General features: G+C 28.9%; 1 protein-coding gene across 2 annotated transcripts; it reads right to left on the bottom strand.

Annotated features, from left to right (window-relative positions):
• Positions 1 to 1,161: 1,161 nt before the first annotated feature.
• LOC107455701 (uncharacterized) lies at positions 1,162 to 13,187 on the bottom strand. 2 transcript variants are annotated; one of them, XM_071184690.1, is made up of 8 exons: positions 13,048 to 13,187; positions 11,113 to 11,196; positions 8,870 to 8,981; positions 6,692 to 6,806; positions 5,852 to 6,046; positions 3,027 to 3,066; positions 1,886 to 1,911; positions 1,162 to 1,315 (listed from the first exon to the last, which is right to left on the bottom strand). In XM_071184690.1, exons 2-7 carry the CDS (start codon positions 11,168 to 11,170, stop codon positions 1,907 to 1,909), a joined length of 525 nt encoding a protein of 174 aa, XP_071040791.1. In that variant the 5' UTR covers positions 11,171 to 11,196; positions 13,048 to 13,187; the 3' UTR covers positions 1,162 to 1,315; positions 1,886 to 1,906. The 2 variants fall into 2 exon arrangements, with proteins under 2 accessions (XP_071040791.1, XP_015928833.1); XM_016073347.4 differs by lacking the exon at positions 1,886 to 1,911.
• Between the last annotated feature and the right edge of the window lie 1,653 nt (positions 13,188 to 14,840).

Genomic DNA, 14,840 nt, shown 5'->3' with positions numbered 1-14,840 from the left:
TACTTACACGCAAATATTTTGTTATATTTTCCCCGTATATCTTAGAACTGATAATAAATACAATAAATAAATGAATAAATGGAAATCATTTTTCAATTGAATTCATTAAAATGCTTTTTTAACAAAAGGAAAATTTTACTAATAATTTTTTGTTTTTCATGTTTATTGAATAAACATATTTTCTAAAGCAGTTGCTTTCAATATTAAATTTTCTGTTGGAGCTATTCGCATTTACACCGAAGAGCCGTTACATTGTGACCACCCTGCTAATAACATGTAGGACCACCTTTAGCCCTCAAAACTGCTAGCACCCGCCGTGGCATTGATTCCACAAGGTGCTGATAGGTAGTCTGAGGTATCTGGTACCAAGCGCTCACCAACTGGTCCTTCAATTCCCTCATATTGCGAGAGGGTTGCGTGGCAGCACGAATTTGGTTTTCCAAGTAGGACCAAAAATGCTCTATTGGATTAAGGTCAGGTGAATTTGGGGACCGAGACATGACTTTAAAGTCGCTGGAATGTTCCTCGACTATTCGACCCTTATGACATGGTGCATTATCCTGTTGGTAAACACCATCCCCCGCAGGAAAAACTATTGCCATGAATTTGTGAACCTGGTCTGCAACTATGTTCAAGTAGCTTACAGACGTCAGGGATTGTTCTATGAGGATTATGGGTCCTAATGTGCCCCATGAAGACATTGTTCCTGGGCGAGAAACCATAAAAACCTGTGCGAGCCCATTGTTATTAATGGAGGATGGTCATAATGTAATGGCTCTTGGCAAATGAATTGAATAAATGAATTGAGCAATTGGCAAATGAATTGAATAAATATCCTAGTTGTCTAAAATTTTGATGGCAAAAGTTATCCTAACATTTGTAATTCTAGTGTAATTAATATAAAAAAATCTACCCAACAAAAGATTAAATATGATAATTTTGATAGCTATTTTTTTTATCTTTTAATAGTATTTTTAATAGAACAATTTCAAAAGATAAGGGAATAGCATAATTTCTGTTGTTCTATAATTATTCCGAAAAAATCACAAATATAAATTTATTTCCAAAAATTTTTGAAATTCAATTTTCTCCAATACAACTAAAAAAATAACAATCACTATAATTTGTAATGAAGTATATTAAAAGTAAGACAACAAAAAATATTTCTAACACCATATTTTATTTATTTTTTTATTATTAGTTAGAATTAGTTTATACATAGTAAAGTATCTTGGCACTTTTCATAAAATAATATGTTTTCTTTCAGAATGAAGAAGATTTTCAATCAGAAAAATAATGATGGAAGATTTTCATACTACAGAAATAATAAAATGCAATTTGTTAGTATTATATAGAATTAAGTGTATATTGTATTGTTTTTAACATTTTCTAACACTTATATATTGTTAAAAAAAATAAACTATTTGAATGATTGTTTATTGTTGTTGTTAATTTACGTCGCACTGGAGCTGCACAATGGGCTATTGGCGACGGTCTGGGAAACATCCCAGATTATGATCCGAAGACATGCCATCACAATTTTGATCCTCTGCGGAGGGGATGGCACCCCCGCTTCGGTAGCCCGACGACCTGCGCGCGAAGTCGAGCACTTTACGGCAGCACAGTTTAACGAGGACCAATACCGCACACTCTCGGTCCCTACGCAGACTGATCCAAGTGGTCACCCACCCGCACACTGACCGTAGCCAGTGATGTTAGACTTCGGTGATATGATGGGAACCGTGTCTTAACGATCAGTCCACTGCGGGACGAATGATTGTTTATATTTACAATTGCTACAATTTAGTAGCATCGAAAAGTCATTTGAAAATCATGAAAATTATTTGTTATAAAATGTACTACTGAACAAGAATCGTGTACTTACATTATAATTTACTGCATCTAATCAGACTAAAAAATAAAAAAAAATACTAAATTTATGAACCATCTGCAGTTAAATGATTTTCTGTTAAAAATCATTAAACTGTTGGTTCAGATATGAAATATTTTGTTCAACCTAGTACAGGGTTATCAACCTGATCATTATTCATTAAAAATAAATTATTTGAATGATTGTTTACATTTACAACTGTTACAATTTAGTAGCATCAAATAATCATTTGAAAATCATGAAAATTATTTGTTATAAAAATGTACTACTGAACAAGAATCGTTTACTTGCATTACCATTTACTGCATCTAAACAGACTAAAAAATTTTAAAAAATACTGAATTTACGAACCAACTGCAGTTTAATGATTTTCAGTTAAAAATCAATAAACTGATGGTTCAGATATGAAATATTTTGTTCACCCTAGTTCAGGGTTATCAACTTGATCTTTATTCAGATATTGAAATTTGGCTGACAAAATAAATTTATTCAGCAACAATCAAACATTTAGCAACAATCAGAACTCATAAGCTTTTTCTCCAGAAAAACAAAACATGAATACTAATAACATACTAATAACCTACTTTGCAAATAAAGCAAAAACCTTTTAACTATTGACTCTAATTAATTTTCATTAAGGTCAATTAATTTCATAAACTCTAATTAATTTACATTACGATAGGTGAGGTGGAGCATCAGTCCACAAATGTGGCGTTCCATCCCTGCCAGTCTTAATAATATATTTGTAATATTATTAGAATTTTGATTCTTCAAGGAATCAACTGAAATTTTGTTTCTAGCAGCAAATGAATAAATTTGCACCTGGTCTTGTCGAATTTCGTGCTCCAAAAGTAAATTCTGAATTACGGCTAGTTCATGACGTAAAATTTTCAAAATATTAGATTCGTAGTCATTAAAAAGTCGCATTTTGAGAAAAAGTCATTCGAATTTTCAATTATTTTTTGTTTAATGATAATATTCAAACTACGTTTTGACTTAACTTGGTTAAAATTGAGGTGTCTAACCGCTTTCCCTTTTAGTAACAAATTTAAGATTTATTTTTAATGCGATGAATCAAACATTTCATGAGAAAGAATTTACAATGACTAATTGATACAATAGATTTTATACTTACATTCTCTTTTTTCCATGTGTTTATTAAATTCGGTCTTTACCTGAAATGAATATTTATTATTTAATATTACTTATAATAACATTAAAATATTACTAATTTTTATAACGTAATTTTTAGAATAGCAATAGATAATCGACTTCAAACATTATGAAATATTTCTTAAAGAGCAAAAATGAAACAAATTAAATACAATGATGATAATTATGGAATTATCGGCTTTGTCAGAGATTTGTATTCTTTTGAATTATTGAATCTTAATAATACAATATTTAATTTTATTCTTTAAAAGTGGTCGTTAGCTTGTTTAAAAGATTTATTTCAACGTCCCTTTTATAAGTGATGTAAGTGTTGAATGAATTGGGCAGATTGAACATAGAGTTGAGAATGAAAATTTTTTAATTTTTATATAATATAAAAAGATTCTGGGTATTTATTTCTAAATTTTACATCGTCATCATCATTGAGGGCCGTGATGGCTTAGGAGGCGTTCGCTTTCCAATGCGGCGAACCGGGTTCGAATGCCAGTTGATACGAATTCGGTGTCCAGCTTGCAGTACCACAGTGCAGACGTGAAATATCCGCAGTGGTAGACGGATCATGGGTTAGACTCCCCTTGCAGTCAGGCTAACCGTGGGAGGTTCTCGTGGTCTTCCCATCTCCATGCAAAGCAAATTAGCTCCTCCATTCTCCATCAAAAGCTAAAAAAGTTAGCTCCTCCATCAAAAAGTCCTACACGAAGGCAAATTTCTCCTAATACTCGATCCAGGATTTCACTTGTCTTCTGGATTGGGTTCAAAATTACAAGACTACGGAGTTGAACATTAGTAGTCGCAAACCCATTGAATTGGGTCGGATGTTCAGCGACAATTATAAAATATTATAAAATAAAATCATCATCATTGACAGGATAACCCTGGGTTGACTTTGGCATTTTCCAGAACTTCTTTTTTTACCCAGATCTATCCAGTTCTATATCCAAATTAATTTTAAATCCACATTAATGGAATCCAGCCATCACAGTTTAGGCGTTCGTTGTCTCTAGTACAGCTGGTTTATGCTTTAAAATTCCAATTGTTGGGCAAGTTGTGTTTGAATGGAAAATAAACATAGAAAATATCATATCGTTAATTTTAAGAATTTTATTTCATCAATGTCTTTATAAATTTTGTGAATTTCTGTATTTTTCCAACTTTTGTAGCAATTGCCCTCTCTGATTGCTCCAAAAATGGCTTGCAATGTCTTTCTTTTACAGATGCCAACATAAGTTTTCGGATACATTGAGTCTAAGATTCAGAATGTATATACTGTAAAAAATTTCAAATCGAATTACTGTAAAATGTACGGCACTCAGGGTGCCAGTACTTTTTATTTTTAAATCCATTTTTACCGATACATGTTACGGAACAAAAAATTTGATCTATAGTAATTTTTACAGAAATAGTTACCGTCACTAAATCACTCCAATAAAATAAATTTTATTCCTAAAAAAAATTACAGTGGAATATTTTACAGTAAAATTGGTTTTTACGGACGATGCACCTCAAGTGCAGGTTCTTTATACCGTGTTATGATCTCAAATTTCTTACAGAGCAGTCCAATATTCAAATTAACTTTAAATCCGGGATAATAGATTTCAGCCATCAAAGTTTATACGTTCGCTAGTTCTATTACTGTTGGTATACGTTTTAAAATCATAATTGTTTGGTTAGTTATATTTAAATTGCATTACTTAGTATACTTAGAAAAGCTCGTTCTTTTTAGCATTGAATATTTATTGCATCAATGTTCTCGTAAATTTTGTAAATTCCAGTATTTGTTTTTCTTTTGTATAAATTGTCTTCTTTGATAATCCAGAAAATGGATAGAGAAATCTTTGTTCCACAGATGTAACATAAGTTTTCGAATGCATTGAGTCCAGGTTACAGATTACATACGTATTATTAAACAGTAGTCTTGCAACTTGGTCATTTTGTAACTTTTTAAACTTTTAATATATCCTCTTTTTATTCTTTTTAGATCTATAAATAAGCAAGGTAAAACCTACCCATTGTAAGTTTCCTTTTAATATTGCAGCATACTTTATCGAAAGGCCGGGATAGCCAATCCGGTAGGGCGCTGGGCCCGTGTCCAAGAGTTCGTGGGTCCGAACCACGCCGGCCGAAGACTCCCCGTGTAGTAAAGTGACTGATGCGCGTTAAATCTGTCGAGTCGCAAAAGTCCTCCATGTTCCCATAACAAATCAATACCTCTGGGGGTACTGGATTGGAGATCGATCATTCTCTGATTCAGGTCAAAATTACGATCTGTGGATGTATGAATAGGCCCGCCCTATAAACGGGTTGTGACGTATGGTGTGGCAGAAGTCGAATTCTCGGCCATAGATGGCGCCACTGGAAAACAGGAACAATCTCACCCCCTCTGCCTAAAACAGGTATAAGTCAACAACAACAACTTAATCGCAAATAAACCATAAATAAGCAATAAACCATGCAAGCTTGAACCAATGTTGCAATGAGATTAGCATTAAGAATGAATAAATATCCCTTTTATATAGAGATTGAATCTGAAAACACTATACCTTATAATTAAAAAAATTTTTATCCGTGAACCTTAACATACAAAGGAAATAGAAGCTTAAAAACAAGGCTTGCAATAAAAATTGAGAAATTATATTGTTTTGTAAAGTTTTAAGTGTGTTTTTATCCAATATTTTAAAAAAAATTAATGGGAATGTAATATTTCTGATTTGTTGGAATTCGTAGTTGAAAACTTTTTTTTTTAACTTTTTGGTAATCTTAATGTATTTAAAGAAAATAAGTCAATACCTTATGTACTACTTTTTCTTGGAACTTTTCAACTAGTTCTGGATCTTTTGCTTGTGGAATTTTATCTAGCTTAAAACTAGCTAAAATCATACCAAAAGCTTCCAATGTCTTTTCTTTAAATTTTTCCATCAGATCTACGGGTAAGTCACCTGGATCAACTTCTAACTTCTTAAACTTATCTTTGATATCAACAAGCTGGAAAAAAGATTTTATGATTTAATTTTACCAAATTCAAATTGATTTTTGAAAACTGTTTCTCATTTGAATCTTTCAAATTTCTGTAATAATTAAACACGAGTTTCAAGAAACATATTCGACTTTGAATAATTAATCTTATTGCTTTAATATTTAAATTTCGAAACTAAAGTTGAAACCTTAATAAATGTTTTTTCTATCAACAGAACATCAATGATTGAAAATTCAGCAGTTAAAAATTTAAAAAATCGTGTTAAAGTTGACATCATGACATGGAAAATAAAAACAAAATTTTTAAAATCGATTTTTTAGTTTCTTGAAAAGATATATAGCAAAGATGATCATATTTGAACAGTGGGAGTCGAGATAAAAGTTTGCTTCCCTTAACAAACAGATAGAAGAATTAGCTGTATTATAGAAACTGGAATATCTTTCGTACAAAAAATACACTTGGTGAACAACTTTCTAAAATCAAGGTTGAAAAAACCAAATTAATTTTAATCATTAGCATTGAATTAGTTTTTAATCGAACAAAATCACGCAAACATTGAGTAGGAGACAAAGCGCACATATAAGGTGTAAAATAAACTTTATTTGCAACTCATAAGTAGCTTAAATAATAGAAAGGAAAAAAATAAACAAAACCTCTTCCAGTCTTTCTTTGTCTACAGGTAGTCCTTCCTTAACTGTGTTTTTGACATGATCCAACAAGCTATTCAACTCTCCAATAAGTAACTTTCCTTTCCTTATTTTTTCTTTTCTTAAAAAAATGCTTTGTTAGAATCGTAAGTAGTTAAAATTACTTATAAATTATTATCAGTTATACCAAATTGTCTGAAATGAAAAAAAAAATTAAAGCAAAACGGGGGAAGATAAAAATTTATGGGTGACTACATCTTGCTAAGGAAATTAGAATTTATTTTCCACAAGTATTAAAATATATTTCAAATTTCGTCATTAGATGGCGCTGTTGAGTAAAAGGACAATAGAAAATGTTTTTGTACTGACCACAACTTGCAGTTACAATGTAGTACTTTCTGATTGCAAACTCAATAGCTGCTGCAAGTACTGTTTTAGTATTGCTGTAAGAGTAGTTTGACATGCAGCTGAAAACTTTGTTTTAAAATTTTTTCATTCAATAATGTCGTCTTTAATTGAACTTTAACTCTAATATTGATGCTGTTTAGGAGTTAATTGCCAGGTTTTTGAACACATTGTGGTAGCTTAAGTCACTTTGTAAAAATTAGAACATCGTTATAACTTATTAAATAAAAATTAATCATAGATGAAACAAAATAGAAACGTAATAAAAATAATTATTTTTTAAAAATAACTTAGTCTAATATCTTGTAGAATCACTTTTTTCCTATAAATAAACTTTTCTTTTATCCTATGCCAGACCTAAGCATGTCCACCAGTCTGCAACGGGCAGCCCAATTCAATTCAGAAACACAAATAAAGTAATTAAAATTTTTTACATGATTTCCAGGACAGCAATTCATGAGATCACTGTTCATGTCGGAACCAGTCAGGTAGAGCGGGCAAATCGGAGAGTCCGCTAATCCAATTTTATGAAGGTGCTTCTTACGGTTATCATTTCCAATTAATATTCTGAAGTAAGCTACACCTACCTGTCTGGTCAGATCATATGGTATGTGATTATCCAACAATGAATCCCAGATCTACCCACTGGTCAGTTTGGTAATAGTTTCACGATATCTGGATTTAAAACTTGGCTGTAAAAATTCTTTTAATGCTATGGTAACTAGCAGGGAGATCTGGTTGAGGAAAGTTAGATCCGAAACTAAATTCAGAAGCGTGAAAGCCCATGTAGGCCCAAGTCAAAACTTTTGATGGTTTTCCATTGATGGACCAACATAATCTTGATGGTAACCATCAATAATTCCATCATGGACCACTATATTTTTGATGGTAACCAAAATAAGTAACCATAAGTATGTAGGAATTTGGACTGATTTATGATGGTCAAACGTAAAAAACCAAATTGTTTTGATGGTATATTCCTAACAACCAACAAGAATTCCCATTAAATGTTTAGTTGGAACCATCATGGATTGTTGGTTCATGAAAATCAAACCTCTCTTGATGGTTAACCATCGTAGTATTAAAATGGATTTTTCATCATGGAATGATGGAAATTGGTTTTCATATCAAAAAACATGATCACGTAATGAAAAATGCTGGATGACGGTGACCATCAAATGATGTCGGACCGACAGGAATCACACTGAAACCAATATAAACCATCAAAATGTTTTGATGGGAACATCAAGTATTTTGATTTGGGGGGCTAAGACCTACTGTGCTCCTCCAGTTTTAATGACCTTGGGTTCTGAGGTGCAGGAGCAGATGTTCCAGTTGAGTTGTCAGTCATACGTGGAACCATCAGTGTTTAGTACTCAAACATGATTCGCACTCACTTTATCGATCCACAAAAGGGGGCGAAAGAATCAGTTAGCCTTGCTCGGTTTGAGATGGAACCCAGGACCTGAGCCTGAGGGAGAGCAAAGTGCTACCACTCAACCATAGGGGTTCTTCTCATGTTGATAACCACTTCATAATATCTGACTTAATATTTATGTGTACAGGTATGAAATAAGTTATTAAATATTATTCTATTAAGTCTAAAAATCTCTTGTTGAACAAGTATTTTGCTGAAATTTTTTATGAACTAAATTATCTTCAGAAAAATAGTTATTACAAAAATCGGAATGCTTTATTAAACATGAAATTAAAGACTTTTTCTGTGAGATGATTTAGAGATAAATTATTTATATAAAAATAACATACTCGCATACTTACAATTTTGTAGCTAATTCGAGAGGTGGTATTGCATTTACAACTGAAATTTCTTGTAAAACTAGCACTGGTATTAGCAAATAACTAATTCTCCAGACTATACTAGATTTTGAACCTAAAGATAATAAGTATATGAATATTTTTTTTATTGTAATTAGAAAGGTAATTGGCATATATTATATAAATTTTTTTAAAAAAACTTATCAATGATACATTTGTATTTGAAGTATCCCTTTTTTGCGTGTGTATTATAAGTAGAAAATAAAAATCTTGTTAATTATTTGAATGATAGGAAACAATGACAGGTTAACTAAGGTAACAACACGATAACAACACTAAGTGTTTGACGCAAAATAGCGAACAAAATAAAAACACAACAAAATAATTTCCAATTGGACGAAAAAGAATCCTCAATAGTTCTTTAAAACAATGGAAATAAAATTTCCGCTGAAAGGAATCTGAAACAAATCTGAATTTTTGAACGCCATCATTTTGGATGGAGTTCAAAGGATTTACAATAGAGCTCTCACATGATTCTAGAATGACTAAAACATGAATAACGAGCTTAGTCAAAAAACATATTTAATTATGTTACTTAAATCTTAGTTAAGATCATTTTTATCTCTTTTAATATTTCAAAGCTCGATAAATTATAGCAAATACATATTCTTGAATTTATATTAATCAATTTTTAAATTGCACAATTATGGACCATTTTTAATTAAGGGCAAAAAATTATTTGAGCACTAAAAGCAACGATCTTCTTTTGTATCATAAAATGGTGATTAGTTCAAACAATCCTTGTCAATTAATGAAAATTTTATGACGTTTTAAAAAAAATGAATTTTCTGAAAGAAATAAAGGAAAATAAATTTTTTTCAAACTACACCGATCCCAATTTAATTCAATAGATAAATTAACTATTATATTTTTTAACTAATAGTTTTCAAATAATTTATAAATTTATTTAAAAACGATTAATTAAAAAATATATTAAATTCATACGGAGAAACATTTTCTAGTAAAGTTACAGTACTGCAATAACATTTCTAGTAAAAAAAAACACAATTTTGGTTAATAAAACCGAAACATATGGTATATATACCATTTTCTTTTCCGTTCATATTATAGCAATTTACCAGAAATTCTGGTTTTCAAAAATATATTTCTTATCCTCCCACATTTAGTTAAAAATACAAAATTAAAAATTAAATTTAAACGAATTTTATGCCATTCCTTAAGGTTTAATGATAAAACTACCAAATTTTATCAGATTTATCAAATTTCATTACAGATTGTAAAACAATATTTTATTTTTAGTTTTACGAAAATCTTTGGCGACCGGCCTGTGTAGGGGGTAGGGAACTGTCCTTGCATCGAAAGGTCCTGGGTTCGAATCCCGGGCAAGGCATGGATGTTTCTTTCTCTCTCTCTGTGTTCTATGTCCTTTCGACTTTGTGTGTGAATGTGACCCGACCTATAAATGGGTAGTGGTTGTGTGAATGGCATGGCAGAAGTCGAATTCCTGGCCATAGATGGCCCCACTGAAAAACATGAACAATCGCACCCCCACTGCCTAACAATTACTGAGCTTTCCAGTGTTCCCATAGAGATAGAAACAAGGTAAAATGTACCATATTCCTGTAGTTTTGACCATATTTTTTCTCAGTGTATAATTAAAAATTTGTCAAATTTATAATTGCCTTATATATTTATATTTTCAGTTATGACTAAAGCTCGTAGATTAAACTACAACATTTTGGATTCACAAAATAAGCTTTTGAAATTTAGAAAGTAAAGTTTAATGTAAATTAAAGTTTATTAAAAGGGCTGAAAACTAATTGAGAAACTTTAAGATTTTCTTCTTTGAATATAATTTTTATGACACTATTATATATTTCATAATTAGCCTCATAAATCTTTTGAATAAATTAATAATAAAATATAAAAGTTTAACTGAAACTTAATTAACATAATAAAATTTGAATTAAAATTTGAACCCCTCTTCATAACATAAAAATCTCAGTTGAAACTTTTTCCAGATCATATCAAAGCAATCAGGTACATACTATAAGACAACTATATAACTTTTAATAGAATGGAATAAATGCCTTCCTGATATTTTGTTTAAATTCTAATTTAATAAGAAAATACTGCATAATAAACGCTTTTATTTATGCGTATAATCTAAAACTGATACAGAAATGCTTACACTGATACCTGTGGATAAAGAAAAAGACATTTACCATATTTCAAATTAGAAGAATAACAAAATAACAACAGGCACAAAGCGGCTTCAAACATTTGTCCAATTTGTATCAATACTTGCACTAAAAAAAAAATATATATATATATATATATATAGTTAAGTTAAGTTTGCATGCAAGAACTATTTCTAATTTAGTATTATTATTTTTCGCTAATTTTCTATTCGTTTAAGTTAATATATTTAAGTAAAGCATAGATGAAAACATGATTACAGTACTTGTGCTAAAATTTTCCTTCTACAAAAAAATTAAAAAAATATTAAACTTTTCTGTTTTGTTTTATTTTAAATTCATTTTGACATGGCTAATTCATTTTTTTTTTACCGAAATGCTATTTTAAGAAGTTACCAATCAGTTACTTTTTACAATTTAAAAGAACTGGCTCTCAGGTTACTGGAAAATAAATTTTTACCGGAACGTATTACGGAACAAAAAATTTTATATAAAATAAATATTCTTACAATAATTCTAAATATAGTAAATATTACGGTACAACATTTTAGGGGGGAATGGATTTTACGGAAAAATGGATTATACGACTAATTGTGTTAGGTAAAATGCGTCAAAATATTTCAAATATATTTCTGTTATCTAAGAACTATTCACAACTCTCTGTGACCAAAACTGTGTAAACTCTGTTTGTGACCAACAACTAATGATACCATTCTGCGTTTTTGTCGGACAATGAAGAAGTGAATCACAAAAAAATATTATAAGTTTGATTGTCTTGAATTCTTGAGTTTTTGAATTGAAATTCTCAAATATATTTTAAATTTATTATATATTTATAAAAATCATTCTCATAATATTTTTAAATAGATTTTTTTTAAAAATGTTGTCAATTTTTTATAAAAATTTAAAAAATATAGGAAAATAAATCGTAATACAAAAATACAATTTATTATTATATTAGACCAAAGCGTAAATAGGTTTTAATAGGCAAAATATGTAACTAAAACATAACTTAGTAATAATAATTAATCTAATTTATTGCATTTATTTTATTTTTTGCAGATTATTACAAACATGCTATGTATTAAAAAAATATTAATAAGACAAACATACGCATTTTTATTTAAAAATAATTGATTGCAGCGTTATAGGTGCTAGATAAATATTACTTTTTAATCATACAACATAGCGTGTTATGCATAAAACAACTGTAAAAAGTAAATAAATTCGCATCACTTATTATAATTTGATACCTTAAATGGAAAAAAATATTCTGGTACAATTACCGTAAAGATATTTCCATAAAGATTGGTTAATAAAACCAAAATATACGGTGTTTAATCCCTTCATTAGGTAATTTTGCTGTTCACGTGGTAACGATTTACCGTAAATTCTGTTTTTTAAAATAACAGTACACGTTTAGTAAAATATACAAAACTGAAAAATAAATGTAACCGAATAAATGGTTTTTATGCCATGATCCAAATTATCATGATGAAACTACCAAATTTTACCACCTATACCAAATTTTATCACATATTATAAAATTATATTTTATTGCTAATTTTAACAAAATAATTAACAAAAAGACTTCAGTAAAAATAACCAAGATTTTTGGTCTTTCCATAAAGTCAGAAACATGGCAAATTTTACTATATTCTGGTAGTTTCAACCATATTTTTTTCAACTATAAATATAATAGCAATAGAAAAGTATAGATATGCTACTGAATAAAGTGTTAATAAGAATTCTAATATTAAATAATATTAAATAATATTAAACAATATTAAATAATATTAAATAATATTAAACAATATTAAATAATATTAAATAATATTAAATATTAATAAAAATATTAGTAAAAATTCTTCAACTGACTATTGATTTATAATTTAATAGATAATTGGGTAAATATAATATTATATTTAAGAATATTAAATAGAAAAATGAATTTTCGCTTACATTTAACAAGATGTGACGACTCTCTCCCTATATTGAACAAAACTCTTATTTCCTATTTTATGAAAAGAAATGTAGCCGCTAAGTATGTTACATAGAAAAAAATATCCAAATAGACATCCGATGACACAGGTGCTATGAATACTAATCTTATTTGTACACATTTCATTATCTTGTACATCTAGCTGAAGCCGAAAATGGTCAACACAGACTTTTCATTGTTGGTGAATAAACGATATTCAAATATTTCTTTTCTTCATTACAGAAATAAAAGAAAATCTTTTTATTTATATAAAAATTATATGTTATTTTAAACAAAAAAGACGTTTTTTCAACCTGCTTTGAATTTTATGCTTTTCAAGTTAAAGGTTTAGCTGTGAAAAATATTGCAGGCCACAAAATTGAATAATTGAGCAATAAGTTTTAAAATTATTTCTGATAATTGTAAAACTAAGCGTAGTGAGCATATTTTCCTATTTTAGATAACTCTTTCAATTTTAAAATAACATAAATAAAATCTTTAAAATTTATAACAAATTATTTTGTATTATAATAGCGATAGTTTTGCATTATTTTTTTAAAAAAAGATTGTTTTAAACATTAAAAATTGTCACCGTTTTTGTATTTTTGATTAGCCTTACATTTTATGCTTTTAAAATTAAAAATTTAAAGGGGGAAAAATTTCATGGCCAAAAATTTAATATATAAGAAATAAATTTCTAAAACAAATGCTAGTAATCATAAAACTAAGTATTGTGATTATATTTTCTTATTTTAGATACACTTTTAACTAAAAAAAAAATGCTTAAAAAACTTTAAGTTTATAGTACATATTTTTTTATTGTAATAACGATTTTTATGCGTATTTTTTTAAACAAAAAAGCTATTTTAAACATTAAAAATGGCACCGCTCGTAATTTCCTAAAAACATAATTTCATTATTTTTGTATTATAACATAATATATGGAGTATTATAAATAGATCAATTAATGTAGCTTAATTTCTAAGTTTTACAAAAGTTAAATAATGGGAAGCACAGTACGAATGAAAAAATTACGAGCCCTTTGAAAGAATTTTTATAATCACGCTAATAATAAAAATAAATCTTACAAGAAAGTATTTTTATGCTCCAAAAATAACTTATGACTTTCATCTAATGGAATAAATTATACTATATTTTTATCAATAACAAACAAGCGCTAGATGATTTCAGAAGTTTAATATCCCGCTATATCATTAGGAAATATTGATGTTTCAAAATATCTGTTTATACATTGAACAATAATATTTTCTAAACCTGAATTAGATTTATCAATGGTCATTTTAATATCGTAAAAAAAACATACAAAAAAAAGTATTAAACTCCCAGCCTGAAAACACCTATGCATACCGTTGATTTTTGGTACAGGTTAGGTAAAAGTCAGTGAAGTGCCAATTTACGAATATCTGCTTTAAGATGTAAGTAAATTCTAGAGAGAAAAAATTATTATGTAACTTTTCCCTGAAGTACTTGAAGAAATAGAATCAAGCTAAATATATTTCTCGATTTTCTAAATATTATCTTTCCCTTATTGGAACATATTTGACCACTCTCTATTTAAGGAACTTCTATGCAATCTTAAGAGGTGTGAAATGCTAAACTGCTTAATCTTTCGAGTTTTATTTTATTATTTAAAAATCTTACTCTTNCCAACATAATCTTGATGGTAACCATCAATAATTCCATCATGGACCACTATATTTTTGATGGTAACCAAAATAAGTAACCATAAGTATGTAGGAATTTGGACTGATTT

Source organism: Parasteatoda tepidariorum, chromosome 8 (assembly GCF_043381705.1).
Source record: "Parasteatoda tepidariorum isolate YZ-2023 chromosome 8, CAS_Ptep_4.0, whole genome shotgun sequence".
In the NCBI taxonomy this organism is placed as follows: Eukaryota; Metazoa; Arthropoda; class Arachnida; order Araneae; family Theridiidae; genus Parasteatoda; species Parasteatoda tepidariorum.
Note: the sequence above shows the minus strand (reverse complement) of the source record. Positions and strands in the feature narration are given on the sequence as shown.